The following is a 15869-nucleotide window of genomic DNA, read 5'->3' as shown; positions in this document are numbered from 1 at the left end:
GCAAGAGTGCTTTTAGGGTGGGGTGTAAGGATCGGAAGGAAGAAGGGTAGGGAATTACTGAGGGAGATAAAAACTGAAAGTTGCACCTGGTTGGGGTTGCATCCGATTGATCAGCAGCCAAATCGTCCGCCCGCCTGTCGGTGGTTGAAGCTGCACCTGGAGTGATCTTCGGACGAGGAGAGTACTACTGTGTTTGCAAGCGAACGTTCCGCGGATGGAAGAGGTGACGGATCGGAATGTTGCACGCAATTGTCGTGTTTGTACTGATGCTGATTGGTGTGATGGACAGTTTTTTATATCCTTTTTGTGGTAGTAAACAACCATTTAGTAGATGATGGTTGAGAAAATTGATTAACTCTTTTGATGCCATTAAGTGATCAATTTATGTTGGCAACTATTTTATTTTTTGAATTTTCAATCGAGTCTAATTTTTATTTGCCGATAGAAAGGTTGATGTATAAGATAAAGACATAACATGTGCGGCTGACCGTGTTTGAGTACAAAAATGTATATCATAGATCATGTTGGTGAAATCAAAATGCAAAAAAAAATCATAGACCATGTGGGTGAGCTCAACCTACCGTTGTTAGTTGTATATTTCAACGATTTTTCCCTATTTATCCGGATTCAATGCGTTTCATTCAACGATGCTTGTAATTTACCCGTTTTACTCAAATTAAAGATTATGTTCAATTGATAATTTTACTAATTCAACAAGTTAATATCATTTTGTTTTATCAACGAAAGTCATTTACTTCATTATTCGTTTATTGTTTGACTCTCCTGCCTTGCGAATGGTACAACGCTTTTGCAACAGATGGCGCTGACTGATCGGCTGGAATTGAATAAACTCACCAAACAAGATGACCGTTTTGCGTATATTTGCAGTAGATAAAAATTAGACACTCTTCCCATGTCATTTGGGCATTTTTAATGTAAAGACGGCTTAATGATTCTTGTTCAAGCCATTTTATTTGTCTCGCCTGAACCAAAACGCTTGATAGTTATGCAAAATCGTCGCAATTGTGTCATCTCTCGTACATAAAACTCAAAAAACAAAATTTTCAGTTTTTTACAATCAGCTGATAAAATTGAATTTTATTCTCAAACTACATATAAGGTTCATTGCAGATATATACAGCAAGCTGAGCTATTTGTCAGTAACCTCTCAGTTACCTGTTTCGGTGCAACTTAACATTACCGCCAACGCATCGACGGCGGTAGAATATTATGCCTGATTAATGCAGTCTACTCTTTTCTGTACAGATATTTTTTTTTGTTGATAATTTTGCTTCCAACAGCTGGTACAGCAATTTAACATTCAGTGTTTGTCTTCGAAGGGAGTTTGGGGAAGATGGTTAAACAAAAAACACATGCAAGGATGCACCGCAAGAGCAATCGGGACGTAATGAGGAGCAAAACTATGTTGGCCAAAAGTAGATAATGATAAAATGTTGTTGCTCATATATTTGTGTTACGAAAAAACAAAAATGATCTTCCGGTTTACAGGTTTCGTTTCCAATTTCACGCTCTTTCCGCACCCAATTATTTCTGGATGGTGGCTTTTGCATACATATCGTACGATGATGTCTCTCGCGTTCCATACTCTTTATCACAGACACACATTTAATCCCGCAGAAGGACCGCCCTTTCAAACAAATACCAGCGAACAGCGGATGCTTAAATATGGATAAATGGTGTACCCTTGCCTTAGATCTAACCTCTTAAACATCTACAAAATGTGGCACTGCAGTCTAGTCTTCAGCACTGTGCAAGATCGCCTCCGCCAGGACCTCCCAGCTTTGCCGCCGCTGCCGAGGATGTGTTGTTCTTGTATACTATATGTTTGAGTGACATGAAGAGTCGTGAGCCTTAAGTCTAGTATAGATAAAACGATCAAGATTGGGTGACTAACTTGAAGTATCCGTGGAGGAACGGTTGCTAGTAAATCTGACGCTAAAATTAACATTCCATCTCATCCCAATCGAAGTTTCGGTTTATAATCTTCCCCTCGGTAATTGTCGTGTTCATATTCTCAGAAAGTTTTCGCACGCAGATGCGCTTGTCTACATATATCTCCTGCATCGTTCAAGGTTGGGAAGAACCGACTGAGTTTGAAAATAAACCCTTTCTACTCTTCCTCGCTAGCGCTTCCCACGATTCGGTTTGTGTCATGGGTTAACGTTATGAAATTGTTTCGATATCTCCGGGATTGCACCGCAGGAGAACTCTTACGGGCTACGGTGCTTAACCGGTGCCGAGACGAACGCCTGCAAGCTGAAGTAACGCTGTGTATCACCAGTCGTCACGCTGGTGACGTGATTAAACTGGCACGGCTGCGATATTTGCGACTTCGGTGGCAGCACGATCGGTTTGGCGCGTTTTGGGGTCTTCCGCTTCCGGCCCGGCACCGATAGGGCGATATTTTCCGGATTGCTCGTCAGCTCCTCTACTCGCACCCACATCTCCCGGGCCGCTTGGTTCGAATCGAAGCTGAACCCGATCACTTTTCGATGATCTGCAAATGCCGAAATGGTAATGTTTGATTAGTACTCCGTTCAGATACTTGAGCATGGTGTATTTGATCGCTCCAGGCGTATACCTGCTGATAGACACATCGTGTGGAAAGCAGCCGCGGCGACCTTGTAATCGGACAGGTTGTCGATGGTATCCTTCCAGAGGGCAAAGCACGTGCCACGTTCAGCCAACACGAACGATACCCGGGGCGTGCACCGTGACCGAGTGCTGCCCTTGTCGTGCAGCAACACCGGAATGCCGGTGAACACCAGACACCAGTCTTCCTTGCCGACACGCTCGTACAGATTCGCCAACGACGAGCTGACGTACACCTGCGTGGGGTGATAGTGGGATCGGCACCATGAAACGAGAGAAAAGCGAGAGAAAAAACGATAAACTTAAACCAATGGTCGGCAATTTCGGTACTGCGTTTACGAATTTATTATGCACATCATGCCGGAACCATCAGAACCCGCCAGGCACTATACAGTAGTCCCTATTTTTCATAATATCAGCACACCCCTCCCGGTCTCAAAGGATTCTCTGCCTCGAGCGAGCGGAAATCGTACGGAGGATTTTTATTTGCAATTTAGATTGACCGAGAGTTTGCCCTTTTCTCGGGGCAGCATATGTTAATGGCGGACGGGGGAAAACCCTGGCTTTTCCTACGCCTCGAGACTAGACTTCCGTGTGCCTAGCACATCCCGGCGAGTTTGAGACGTGTCTTTTACTTTTCAACGTGCGCTCGTTTGCTTACATGCTGGCAAACTTCAACCTAGGCAAGAATGGAACTGTTCAGCCATGATGGAGTGAAGCCGTGCTGTGAGTTTTCCACAACAGCTCGAAAATAAATTCTATAAAAAAGGCTCCCGATGCTGCCTGCAGGACCGTATTTCGTTCCATGGCTGGCGAGGCAACCCGAGGTGTACGTGGGTGAACGGGGAAAAGTTTATGCAAAATGTGTTTGATAAAGTTTAGCCATTTTGACCTTTTTTATGGTACTTTATTTGGGGCCCTTGTCCCCGTGCTCGACCCCTTACACCACGCCACGTGAGCGATTGCTGCTGCAGATTTACGCTTACGCTTTTTCACGGTGTAACATTTTCTACTCTCTTGCTCTGGCTCCCAAGGGAGCTAAAGGAAAGGGCCTGCCATGGCGCGTATGCACATTTTTGTGGCTTTTTTGGATGCTAATAAGACACATTCCGTTCGGCCGCGTCTTAATGGCTGCGGTGTAGAAGAAGGACTCGCCCGGATAGGGTGGTCGGATCCGACTGGGGATTTTTCCTTATGTTGCTACTAGCAATCTAATATCTTCACGAGTTTCTAATGGCAGAAAAGCAGTGAAAATGAATTGCGTGTTGATTGTGGGGCTGGGCGCGGGCGAAACCGATGCTGGAACCAAAAACACACCGCACAAACCCAACCGAATGGCTCCATTGGGAATCGTTCCGTTGGTTACGGTTATGCGGCGGCGAGAAAAAGGTTTGCTTAGTTTCAACTCTTTTTTTTCGTTTAGGCCGCCCGCTTCGGTGTCAGTCAGCCTTCGGGGGCACGGTAATGGAGTGGTTTTATTACCGCGCTGACCGTAAAGAGTTACATTTTCATTAGCCTTTTCTCTTCCTCGATGGTGATCAATTAAATAGAGCGCTCTGGTAGGATGCGAACTAAAATGTGCGCATTTATCTTTGCGATTCGGGTGGGCGGTGCTGCTTCGCTTTGTTGCGGTGCTGTATTTTAGGGATAAATGATACAATTAATCGAATACGTGAGAACTCCATTCGGCGGGAAGCACTAGAAGCGTGCTGCCGGAAAATGGGGGTAGGATGAGAAAGGCGATCAGTTTCGATGTTTGTTTGACGATAGCTGCTTTCATCGGTTTGTTCACTTTTGTCCCACTATCGCACGAGAAATGAAGCCAATTGAAATTATTATGCCGTGGGATGTGATTTACGACTAACTTGTATCAAAATGAGGGCAAATATTATTTATTATCTCATTCCACGTTTTCTAATAGTTTGATATTTGTTATTTTGCAATGAGATTGTTCATTAACATGCTAAACTGAAATACGATTGTGTCAAGGTTTTTTAAATAAAAGTTTAACTGCTGCCCGTCATTTTAAACAGAACTCATCTGCTCAATTTAATTTGCGATCATTATGCTAACCGGTACCTAGTGCTACTATTCATCAAATGCGCAATGAAGATGATTCCCTTAATTCGTTTGATTTGGTTCCCCCCAGGGAAAAATCCATGTCGCCTTGCATCACGAGGTCCCGCTGGGTAGTGTTTTTTTTGTTTGCAAATTAATCCCCAAAGCAATCAGCGATCATCTTCAGACTGCCCGGTGCCACGCCGCGCCCTGCAGGGTAGAAATTGTGTGGATGTTCTTTGCTCATGCTTTATGCATGCCTTTTTTTATCGCAACATTCCCCCTAAAACGTTCTCATGCATCACCGCATTCGATCGATCACTATTGCCGGGTTGGGAGTGAGCAGGATTCAGCAACAAAAAGATGCTGTTTTACCAACAAAAAAAAACCCCACCATAACAACCAGCATTACCATCTGCCAGTCAGAGCGCTCGAAAGCTACAAATCATCATTAGCGGATGATAACTTTTCGATTTAAGATGCAAAATCACCTTTCTTTGTTGAGCTGGTGTTTGTGTACTGGGTGGTGAGCACGACGCATCGAAGTCGACGTTTCGTTTGCCAAGTGTGTGATTTTTTTCGCATTATCTTCAAACAAAATTCCCAATCGGAAAGAAAGCACGAGGACATTGGTTCACTTTCTTGCCTGTTGGTTTTTTTTACTTTATTTTTTCGCGGCTCGCCCTCGTGCGAGAAGTAAGTGCCATAAAAAAAGTATAAACATATTTCGCATTTAAGTAAATCCTCCCCCAGGGGAGCGCAAACTATACTCAGCAAAAAGGCACCACAACAATAACACAGCGTCTCGGACGGAAAAACAAACCCCACGAAGAGAAGCAGCACCTCACCAGGGTCTCTAGTGTCTCGCAAAGCGACGAGCGCACCAGGCTTTGGGAATATATCGATGTGGCCGAACTTTTTGCTGACTGTCACAATTTCCCTTCCCATCCAGAGCCGAGACTTGCCGTTCTCTCGAGCAAAACGGAGATCGTGTGTCTAAAACGTGCACGTGAGCTTTACTCCCCAAGGTGGAGATGAGCATCGGGACGGGGTTACATTCGAGGAATCACGTTGCCGGCGACTTTGCGTGCGTCACAAAGGCTTGCTATTTGCCTCCCTTTTCGTACCTTGAAGCCTTTCCACCACTGTCATTCGATCGTGATTATTCGCTCCAAAAGCCTCACAACCTTCGAGTCCAACGCTTAAAGATGGCCCGAGAAACTTGACGTTGTTTTTTTTCTTCTTCTTTTGGTATGCTCGTGTCAAACAGCCATTGACGAACGGCTCGTGATGCTCAGCGTTCGGACATTCCAAATATTACCACCGCGAAAGGATAAATGGCACCACCCCCCAGTAGGGGGTGAACCTTTGTTGCGGATGACAGCTGCGCTTCTTCCGCAAAGTTGTCGGAAGCACGTGACCCGGATTCGCTTCCACACCCCAAACGGGCACTGACTCACAATGTTGCAACAATAATTGTCGCTAATATTGCCGACGGCTGAGAAAATTGCGCGTTCTCGTATGGCTCCACTCGCACGTAGTGAAAGAGAAAATAAAGGGGTACGCTAATGACTCAGAGAGTGTCACCATCGCCATGTGTGTCGCCGGGTGTTGCATGCAGCCTGGAGGGGTTAATTGTTTGTTGACACCCTCCGGTTGGTCGCTGTTTCCGGCCACACAAACGTACGATAAGCACGCTGTTACGAGGTATCTTACGCACGGGTTAGATTGTTTTACTGCCCGCTGTCTGTAAGTGACGCATCACTGTAGCGTAGAATCGCAAGAATTTATAACTCGCAAATGATGCGCACACACAGACGCTATTTTGTGCTGCTTGAGTTGTTTGTAGGTTAGCACAACACAAACAGACAGTTAACCCAACCGGTCGTTATGCTATAAATTTTAGGACCACCCAAAACCTAAATTCTAGACTCAAAAAGCAGCCTCACTTGAGAGAATGGGTTTGAGTGAGCTATGTTACTGAGGATGTCAATTAACCCAAGATTCAATCGATCGCTCGAATGCACACGGTCGCAAATTCCTGCCCCATCCAGGGTGATGAGCCCCAGTCGAGAAGTTCATGAACATTCCAATTATCACCTCATGACAGTCCGAGTAGGCGCTGACATCATCACCAGCATCATTGGCCGTCAATTGATTTATAGACAACCGTACTCACCTCAGTGCCTAGCCCACTGAAGAAGCTCTCGATTTGCGCCCGCTCGTAGTCCGTGATGATGCCATTGTCCAGGCTGATGAGGTCGTGCTTGCTGTACTCCAGGTCATCATCCGGCACCTCATCCACATCCTCCTGCGTGTAGCTCGAGTTGGGCGAAACCAAACCACCCAGGTGTTGCTGCTGCTGCTGCTGCTGCTGAAGCTGCTGATGTTGAAGATGTTCGTGAGTCGCAAGATGATGCTGGGTGCGATGTTGCTGATGGCGGTGGTGGTTGTGATGATGGTGATGATGATGGTGATGCTGATGATGGAGAAGGTGCTGATGGTTGTTGGGATGGTGCAGCTGCATCGGATGTGACTGTGGGTCACTACCGTCCAGGGACCAATCCTGCATTACCTCGCAGATCTCCGAGGCCGAACCGTCCGAGCTGTCCGACTTGCTCGATGAGCTGGACGGTCCGCTGTGGTCACTCACTGACTCCAACCGGTGTCGCTGGAGGTGTGTCATCTGTGGCGAGAGTGGATAAATCAACAAAAAAAAAACACGGTGAAAAAGATTGATTTGCATGCGGGAACTCGAAAACGGTGCTATGTTTGAACAGGCTCCAAATGTGTCCCGGTTTGGATTCTAATTACATGCGGTGGTTTTGGTATCAGTTTTCTCATTTTGCTTCCACGATTCACGACTTTGTAGCGTCAAGGAAGTGCGCGAACCATATGGTAACTTTGTACTTTGGTAAACGGAACAGCTCCCAGCACGAACCGAATGCCGGCAACGACTGTTGACACTGTTTTCGCATCGTTCTTCCGTGAGGTGTGTGATAAAGCCAGCGAGAAGGGAGGTGCGAGTTCTACCGATAAGGCTCAACATTGTGGCTCAAACGCGACGATATGCGTGCATTTTATAGTTCCGCGTGATTAGGCTGAAGTACACGAATTGGTTTTTTTCCTTGCTGTAATCTTTCGATATAAGTCTCGGGAACTCTCATGGTCAAATGTTGCTACTGAAGCAGTATGCTTATCTTTCTATTCTAATCAGTGTTCTATAATTTTTGTTAGTTTTTTGGTCTTATTTATTAGAAACATTTTACTGTCAATTATGTAGTTTGCTGTATATCTGATAACGCTTGCATATCCTTTCAAGGAGAAATATTTATACACCAGTTACCATATGGCACAAATATGTGATAAACAACCAACACACTCTAATAGACTCCTCTTGCTGTGTTGGGGGCTTTTTGCGTACAACTGGGACGTCTGGAAGGCAGCTGATAACATAGGGGAGAGCTGCATTAACCTCCACAATCCCCTATCTACTTTCACTAGAAAACGTCATCGTTTGTTTACGTTCATAGCAAGCAAACAGACTTAATAACAGGAATTGCGAACAGATGGCCCCGGAGAAGAAAGGTTCTATCGTTTGCGATTAGATAATGGCCACCGACCGACGCTGCAACACCTTGGGGGAATGGTTTTATACAAACCGAACCCTCGTCAATCGTTTGTCGACATCGCGCAGGCAACTTCGGGACTTTGCAAAAACCCCTTCTGGACAAAGAAGGATCTGTGTTTTGCTGTTATCTAACGCGATTGGAAGCTTCAATTCGACTGAGACAACATTGAAAATGGTACCCGAACGTTGGTGAGGCAACATTAAAGCTACAGCATCGAGTCGTAATAATCCTTTTTCAACAACCGTATGTGAAACGCATTCGGGAGGGCATGCTGTGTTCGAATCCAATGGAGTTTGGACGATAAGCAAACATTTTTCAGTGGCCACCAGCTGCTCGTATTCTGCAAAATGCCCCCGAACCAGTATGACGCGGTCGCACGATGTCACTGGGAAGGAAAACATTCGCTTTGCATCGTTTCGCTGCAATAGAGAGGAAAACAGGAGAGAAAAAAATAACCTCCATCCCTTATTTCCGTTCACGTCCAACATGAAGGGTGTCCTTCCCGCGGCGAGCTCACCATTGATCGTCCGCCGGTTTGCACCGAGCGGGTGGAGAAATGAAATGATTAATCAACCGAAACTAGGGCAAACTCATCGCCAGCGCGCAGACAAATAGTGCGGTCCGGTAGGGTTACTTTCAGGGAATAGGAAAAATGAGGGAAAAAAATGAATCCCACCGACCAAACAAACAAGCTCCGTGTCCACAGCACGATACGGGGCCCTGATGATGATGCTGGGGACAGGCTCCCGACCATCCAACCAACACCAGTGTGTCGTTCATGGTGCGGATCTTAAAGCCACCTCGACCGCAAAATTTTCCTTCGGGGCGTTGAAAATTTTCCCTGCGAGCTGCTTTCCCAAGGCTATATCCTTTCCGACGTCCTTTTACATTGGCGTTTAAGTTCATGATGGTAAACCATACGTCTGCTTTCTGCTTTTTTTCCTTCTTCTTCTTGTTGTCTGCTAACCGGCTCCATCAAGCCACCGTATCCAACGGAGGCTATTTTAAAGCCCGATTGCATAGACGCTTTTTGTTGCTTAGTTTTATCCCGATTCGCTTCCGCGCTGGCAGGTTCTTGCCGTCGTAGCGGAAGTGCTTTCACAAGATGAACGATTTTCATCCATCATCCCGGCACTGCCACCGACACAGCACACGGGTGCCCCTTTTCGTGCTCATTTTCGTCGAGCCCCGGTGGAGCGGAAACCGCTGGCGTTTCATAATGAACGCACGTTTCGGTTCACGTCTTAATTTGCGTGGAAATTTTTCGCAGCACCGTGAGTTATGGTGCATGCAATCCTTCTATTCCGGACGATAGCGCTTGTTCGACAATCAAGCTGCGTCAGCAGCAGTAACACCATGTAAGCATCATGAAATTCGTGCGTAAATAATGATGAAATAAATCTTGTAAATCTTTGCGAAATACCTTGCAGAAAATGTGGCGATTTATCGTTCAACCGAAAGTCGATCGATTTTCCCTGCTCCAGACAGGTAAAAATAATTCAATAAGGAAAAAAATCCGTCACGATTCGAATACGACTCTGAAACACTCTCCGACTGTACATCTTCATTTCCATTATAAAAGAATACAAACGCATCTGTCTCGAGCACATTCCCGCATTGAAATTAATTAAAAGTTAACTTTCAATTGCTGCACTCATCAGCAATTGGAACGCCTTGCTTGTAGTCCCGCCGCGGTCCAGACTTAACATATATTCATTTGCATTAATCAATGAAGGGACATGTTAATTATTTTTATAAACGATCTGGCCGCCCCAACGCTGGAGCGGGTTGGAGATTTTTCATTAATTGATTTAAATTTTGCTCCCTTCTACGCTTAGCTTATCCATCTGGCTAGCCATTGGATTGCGGCATGAGGAGAGAAAAAAAAACAATGCCTTTCAGAAGAGTTGAATGGGTTGGTCGCAATGTAAGCTCCTGGTTAGATCGTTTGCCTACGCATTCACCATAAGGATATGTCACTCTTCATGGGAGCAGAGCCAGCCCACCCGTTGTCTTTATCTTCTATTGCACGGCGGTAATAGCTGATGCAGCTTAATGGCTCCTTGGAGGATTGCAATCAATCTCAGGGACCACACGACCACACTAGTGGTAGCTCTTGCTACATTACCGGATGGATGGCGTTCCAGATTAGACTAATTCAATTGCCATCGTCCGCAGCGACTCCCTAGGTGGTCAAATGCCCAAGTGTAACGCCGACTCAAGCTGGACGCGCTCCGGCGTCGACGGCAATCGGATGGTCATAAAAATTGGTTCCACGCAATTTGCATACGGGAAATGTGCCCGGCACGAACGACTTCGGTGGCTGATAAAGTTCGAGATGTGCTCTTAATTCGCGCCCAAGAGAGGTTGCGTACGTGCTCATCGTGACGCATTCATCATTTCGAACCTGGCTCTATGGTTGGCGCCTGCCAACAAGGTCTTTCTGACCAAACGAGACCAAAGTTAACGAAGCGCTAGCATGAAGTAAGGCGAAAGTGTCGGATAAGTTAATTAAATCAATGTTCTCCGACGGCCAGTTCTCGCCAGCATCAGCGAGTTTTCTCCTGCCGTTGCTCGGACAGGTTGAAGCCAAGTATGGGTTTTTTTTTGCGAACGTGCGGAATGATTCTTCTCTTTGAATCTCCCTTTCTTTGAAAAAAAAAAAGCGCTAGTATACCTTAAAATTCAACCGGATGAGTACGATGAGGGAGAAAAGTAAAAGCACGTTCACGTTCTCGCTACACCATCCTTTGGCTTTTGAGTGTTCGTGCACCATTTTGCCTTTTTTTTCGCATTTTCAAACCAACTGTCAACGCTGCGTAAAACCTGCCGGAAGCAAGCGCTTTACTTCCACCGGAAGCTCTCGTCCATTTCGTCCGTGCTTTCGGCGTGGCTGGCGCCCGTCTAGCCGTCTGTTTGTTCGTCCTATGGTGTGGAGTGAAAATGCAATTCAATTACCATTTGCCGGACGAGAACCGAACATGGTACCGTCCAGCGGTGGCAGTCCGGTGACGGTGTGTGAGTATCTATTTTCCTATTTCCTTTTCACACGTGCGCAATTGCTCATCCTTCCGCTGTGTGTTGTTTATAGAACTAAAAAAAAGCACTCCCTAAAGAATGTTACGTTATCTGTACGCCAATACGCAGCAGTGTGCAGCGAATAACGCACCGATGCCCCTGCAGGTATGCAATCGGTGGATTACGTTTCATTTGTTACGTAAACAGCGGGTTTTTCATTGTGATTAAAAAGTGTGCAATAATCCTTAAACAGGATTACTCTTCACCCAATTAGTCAACAAAAATGCCAGCGTGTTTTGCTCAAACAAAAAAGAAGTACCCATAATCCATGGCATTGAACGAATAGAAGTAGCATAGTGATATATGTTTGAAATCATTGCTTGTGAAGTAACATGCGTAACTAATAACATTTATCAAATCGAGATAGCTTTTTCGCTAGCACTTTTTCCAATTATTTTTCGGATTTAAGCTTCCCGCAGATATGTGTTGCAATCCTGCTCCTAATGGGACCGACATTGGAGATTAATCGGATTGGAGGATTATGCGGTTGATAAAAAAAAACATACGTTTCATATTTCTGCAATTCTTTCCATCCGCATTTCCACTCGAACGTTTTCTATCAATCTGTGGAGGGTAATATTTTAAATCCGTATTCCATTATGGTGGCAAAAATCATGTCACGTCATAAACCGATGCCAGTGCGGATTATATGCGCTGATTTTTTTTGTCCGTTCGCAACGCTTTACTCGTCTCGTTTAAGTACCATTGAGGCGTTTTTTTTTCCGAGACATGCTTGATTTTTTTTACTGCCATTCCAGCTAACACTCATTCTATCGATCGGTTGCATTTAGTGCTGTGTGCGCTTCAAATCAGAAGTGCTCTCCTGTGAGGCTGTGCTTCGCGGCTGCCTTTCGGTACGCATCCAACCGGAATGAAGCAAAAGGCAAATTTAGCTTGTCAAAGCAACCGCGCACATCCACCGATGCGACACCGTGAAGTGCGATGCAATTTTTGAAGTGTCGTCTATTAGTCACGTACGTTTACGTCCCCGTCTTCGCGGAAGCTAATGGCAACGCGGGCGCTTATCCAATCTTTGGCTCATTCTTTACAAAAATCTGCGGGAATGAATCCGCGCAACCAAGCGCAAAGATGACTTTGGTTCGAAACATTCCTTCCCGTCACACCCGGGAACTGTTCCAAAGCGGCCGAACATCGTGTTCACGTTTGCGCACCGGCACGAATTAAAACAGACCGAAGCATCGTTACCGAAACGCCTGGTGGGACCATCTCGTACGTGCCATCAGAATGTAAGACACCGTTGCTTGAAAACAGTCGGATAAAGTTTGCTTCCCGGGGTAGGCTGTTGAAAAACTTAAGTCACACCTCGAGTGCAATCTCATGTTGTGGGCTGGCGTTGTCGTCACTGGCGTTACTCTTCCTGGCGTTACGCAAGCCCTAAACGCCTCCAGCTGAGTTGAAAGCACAAGAGGCTGTCGCAGATTTTGGAAGTTAGCTTCGGAAAAGGGCAACTTTTCGAAGCCACAGCTATCGGGGAAGCCTTATCGGAGGGCAAAGTTGAGAGGAAAATTGTTAACGCCGAGTGTCGCTTGTCCTCTTACGCCTACTTCCATATCTCCGAGAAGAAGAAGACTTGCAAATCATCGTCGTGAAATCTGTTCCATCGCCCAAAATGGCATTGGTTGCCTTTTGAAGTTTCTCCCGTGACATTTGATGTACGTGCGTTCGAGGTACGGTGGGAATGATTGATGTTTAAGCACTGTCGGGTACGGTTTTGGAAAATGTACTTCTTCGAAATGAATTAAGTTCATTTATATCGGTAATGACGCAAGTGATGCCTGCAGCATATGATTAGCGAATGTTGGCCATATGTAATTTAAAGTAACCCCGTTCCAATGCTTTATAAAATAGTAAGCCAATACGTTCCAATTCGCCAAACATACAAGTTGTAAATACATTCTAAGGATTGTTAATATGCTAATATAACAAGACATAATTGGCATTAAAATTTTTGTTTAAAAGATAATTCACTTCATGTAGCTGTAAAGCATGTTTGATTGTTCGTTTGACTATAATTTTGATCAAAAAAGACATACAGTGACGTTAACTGATGTGCCAAAACTACCAAATATGAAAATATGATTTTTTTCTACACCTCTTTTCATCATTGCCACGCTTACCTTTATTTGCACTACGCCAAAACATGTTCTCGAAACATCGACATGAGTTTTATAACCAGAAATCAGGACGAAAAGAGAAGAAATAAAATACCACACTACGATCTGGCAACGGCTGACAACGAACGCGATACCCCATCGCCCAGAGGGCTACATCCCACCCGAAAACGATTCGAGGCGAAATTAATAATCATAAAATATGGCCATCGCCCGGGGCGTCCCATGGAACGAAAGGGCCCACTTTCATGTCACCGCAAAGGCAATAAGACCCGGAGGGGGTGTCGTTGCAGCATCGCTCCCAGTCAGTAAAAGAAAGAGGTGTGCTTGCTCACCGTTTTGCATTTTTTTATCCACCATCACCTGCGCAACGCCATTCCTGAACCACCCGCCTATGGGGAAGAAGCAGCTCGCCAAAGAATCCCTTTCCCAACAGGCACACGGGTGTGCCCCACAGCAGGGTGGCTCGTTTTATTAGTCTTATCGCGCTGAACCACCACTGGCGTAGCGCAAAAGATGGACACGGTGTTAAGATCGAACATCGATAGCCCGCGACTAACGTGCGACCTCTCTTCCCTATGCCCGGCCAGCAGGATTTTAACATCCGCCAATTTAGCGCGCTCCTTGCGCCTTCAACCGAAGCATTCCTTCGCTGCCTCTCGCTCTCGCGCAACGACGCAATTTTATCCGACACCACGCAAACAAACTGTAATAGAAGTGTAATTAAATTTATGCGCTCCAACGTAGCTGAAGTTTAATGCAGTTAATTTCGCGGCTGCAGCCCGTTTCCTCCACGCCATCCCAGAGAGTGGCACGCGAGAAAGCTAATAGAAGCTGAAAAGACGTGCTGCAGTCCCTTCTGCCGTCGGTTCCGCGACGGGACACCTTCGATAAGGCGAATATCGCCGTCGGTGTACTGAAATGTAATTAGCACACCTTATCCTCTCGTCTCGACGTGCGCCATTTTTTATCCTTGTTGCTCGCACACCGAAGATTCTCGGGGAAATAAACAGAAGAAATACAAACTCTCCATCGTGTTGTTTTTTCACCCTCGCCGTGGAAAGAACATCGTGTGCGAGATCTTTGTTCGTAAGAGCGATTTACCCGCGCATAGGGTACATTTTGGCGATCCAACAAATGGCGTGTCCTATTTGAGAAAGAGTGGCTGTGATTTTCCCGGCACCATGCGAGGTTGGATATGGAGCAGAAGGAGGGGGGTGCTAATGAAAAATTATGGCCACTTTGCAAACAATGGTACGTCATGTGTACGCGCTCGAGCGGCGTAAAATAATTGGCTGAGGTTGGATAAGAATCCTTCCGAACTTCCAGCGAATTGAAACGAATTGCACAAACAGAACGTGCCTCAGCGACAGCCCCGAGACTTTGTTGATATTTTATTTATTTGGATATTAAAACGAATGAGCTGGTTGCAGTTAGCTTTATTGTTCGTCTAATGATTTCATTTCTAATGTTACGAATTATGTTGACACATTTTGTTTTGCAAAACTAGCTATCGTTTGCAAATAACCTGAAATAAAATCCGCAAACTGCATTTAATATATACTTTACGTAATACTTATTTTGGATCTAAACATAGTAGGCATATCGGTTGCAATTAGTCGAACATTATATCAAACTATAAAAATTAAAAAATGAGATTGCAAGTTGTTTGTTGATGATTCTTTTATAATATAATGCTTTTATCAGTTTACTAACATGTACATATGTTGTACGTAAAGATATTATTCATTTTGCATCAAACGAAAACTCTGCAAAAATGTTTCTGCATTTGCACAGTATTATCACTCTGAATTCCAGCTGACTTCCATCATTTTCGATGACCACTTTTTCTATCGATTGGTCGGTCAGTTTCTGCTCTCCGTCATCGTTATGGCAATAAAAGGACCAAACCACACTCGAACGTTTCCGGGACGAGGCAGTGGACCGATATTACGCTTCAACCACGATAATGGACACTAATGGAAAAGATACTTCGTTCGTGAATAATTCTCGTATCACATTAGCATTGATTGATATGGCTCTCCTTTCCTGCGTGACGTATTCATGGCAACGTCAACTCACACAGACGCACCTTATGTTCATAATGCACGTCGGAAGCCGTGGGATGCTCGAGACAAAAATCAATCCAAAAAAAAAACATAAATCATGTCAAGGTTGATCGAGCTTGTCTATCTTCTTATCAGACCGGTGTGGTTTGAGCTTGCTGTCCCTATTTTTGCACCCAATTTCTCTCTACATCTCTCTCTGTCTCCCTCTCTCTGTCTCTTTCTCTATTTGTGTCTCTACTTAGTTTGAGCCAGTCCCTTGTTGGTCCCTCCATTCGCGGACATTTTTA

The 15869-nt window shown here is 45.2% G+C and overlaps 1 protein-coding gene across 1 annotated transcript; it reads right to left on the bottom strand.

Moving 5' to 3' along the window:
- Positions 1-1084: 1084 nt before the first annotated feature.
- LOC128723020 (uncharacterized) lies at positions 1085-7360 on the bottom strand. Its single transcript, XM_053816722.1, has 3 exons — positions 6851-7360; positions 2603-2849; positions 1085-2518 (listed from the first exon to the last, which is right to left on the bottom strand). Exons 1-3 carry the CDS (start codon positions 7355-7357, stop codon positions 2232-2234), a joined length of 1041 nt encoding a protein of 346 aa, XP_053672697.1. The 5' UTR covers positions 7358-7360; the 3' UTR covers positions 1085-2231.
- Positions 7361-15869: the final 8509 nt, after the last annotated feature.

This window comes from Anopheles nili, chromosome 3, assembly GCF_943737925.1.
Source record: "Anopheles nili chromosome 3, idAnoNiliSN_F5_01, whole genome shotgun sequence".
In the NCBI taxonomy this organism is placed as follows: Eukaryota; Metazoa; Arthropoda; class Insecta; order Diptera; family Culicidae; genus Anopheles; species Anopheles nili.
The sequence above is the reverse complement of the archived record's forward strand: the minus strand, read 5'-3'. Positions and strand labels throughout refer to the sequence as shown.

Excerpts from the sequence above, each read along its gene's own strand:
- LOC128723020 (XM_053816722.1), bottom strand. The coding sequence starts at position 7,357 with ATGACACACCTCCAGCGACACCGGTTGGAGTCAGTGAGTGACCACAGC. Across the intron at positions 2,850-6,850 it reads TCAGTGGGCTAGGCACTGAG|GTGTACGTCAGCTCGTCGTT; the intron begins GTGAGTACGGTT and ends CACCCCACGCAG. Across the intron at positions 2,519-2,602 it reads CACGATGTGTCTATCAGCAG|ATCATCGAAAAGTGATCGGG; the intron begins GTATACGCCTGG and ends CGGCATTTGCAG.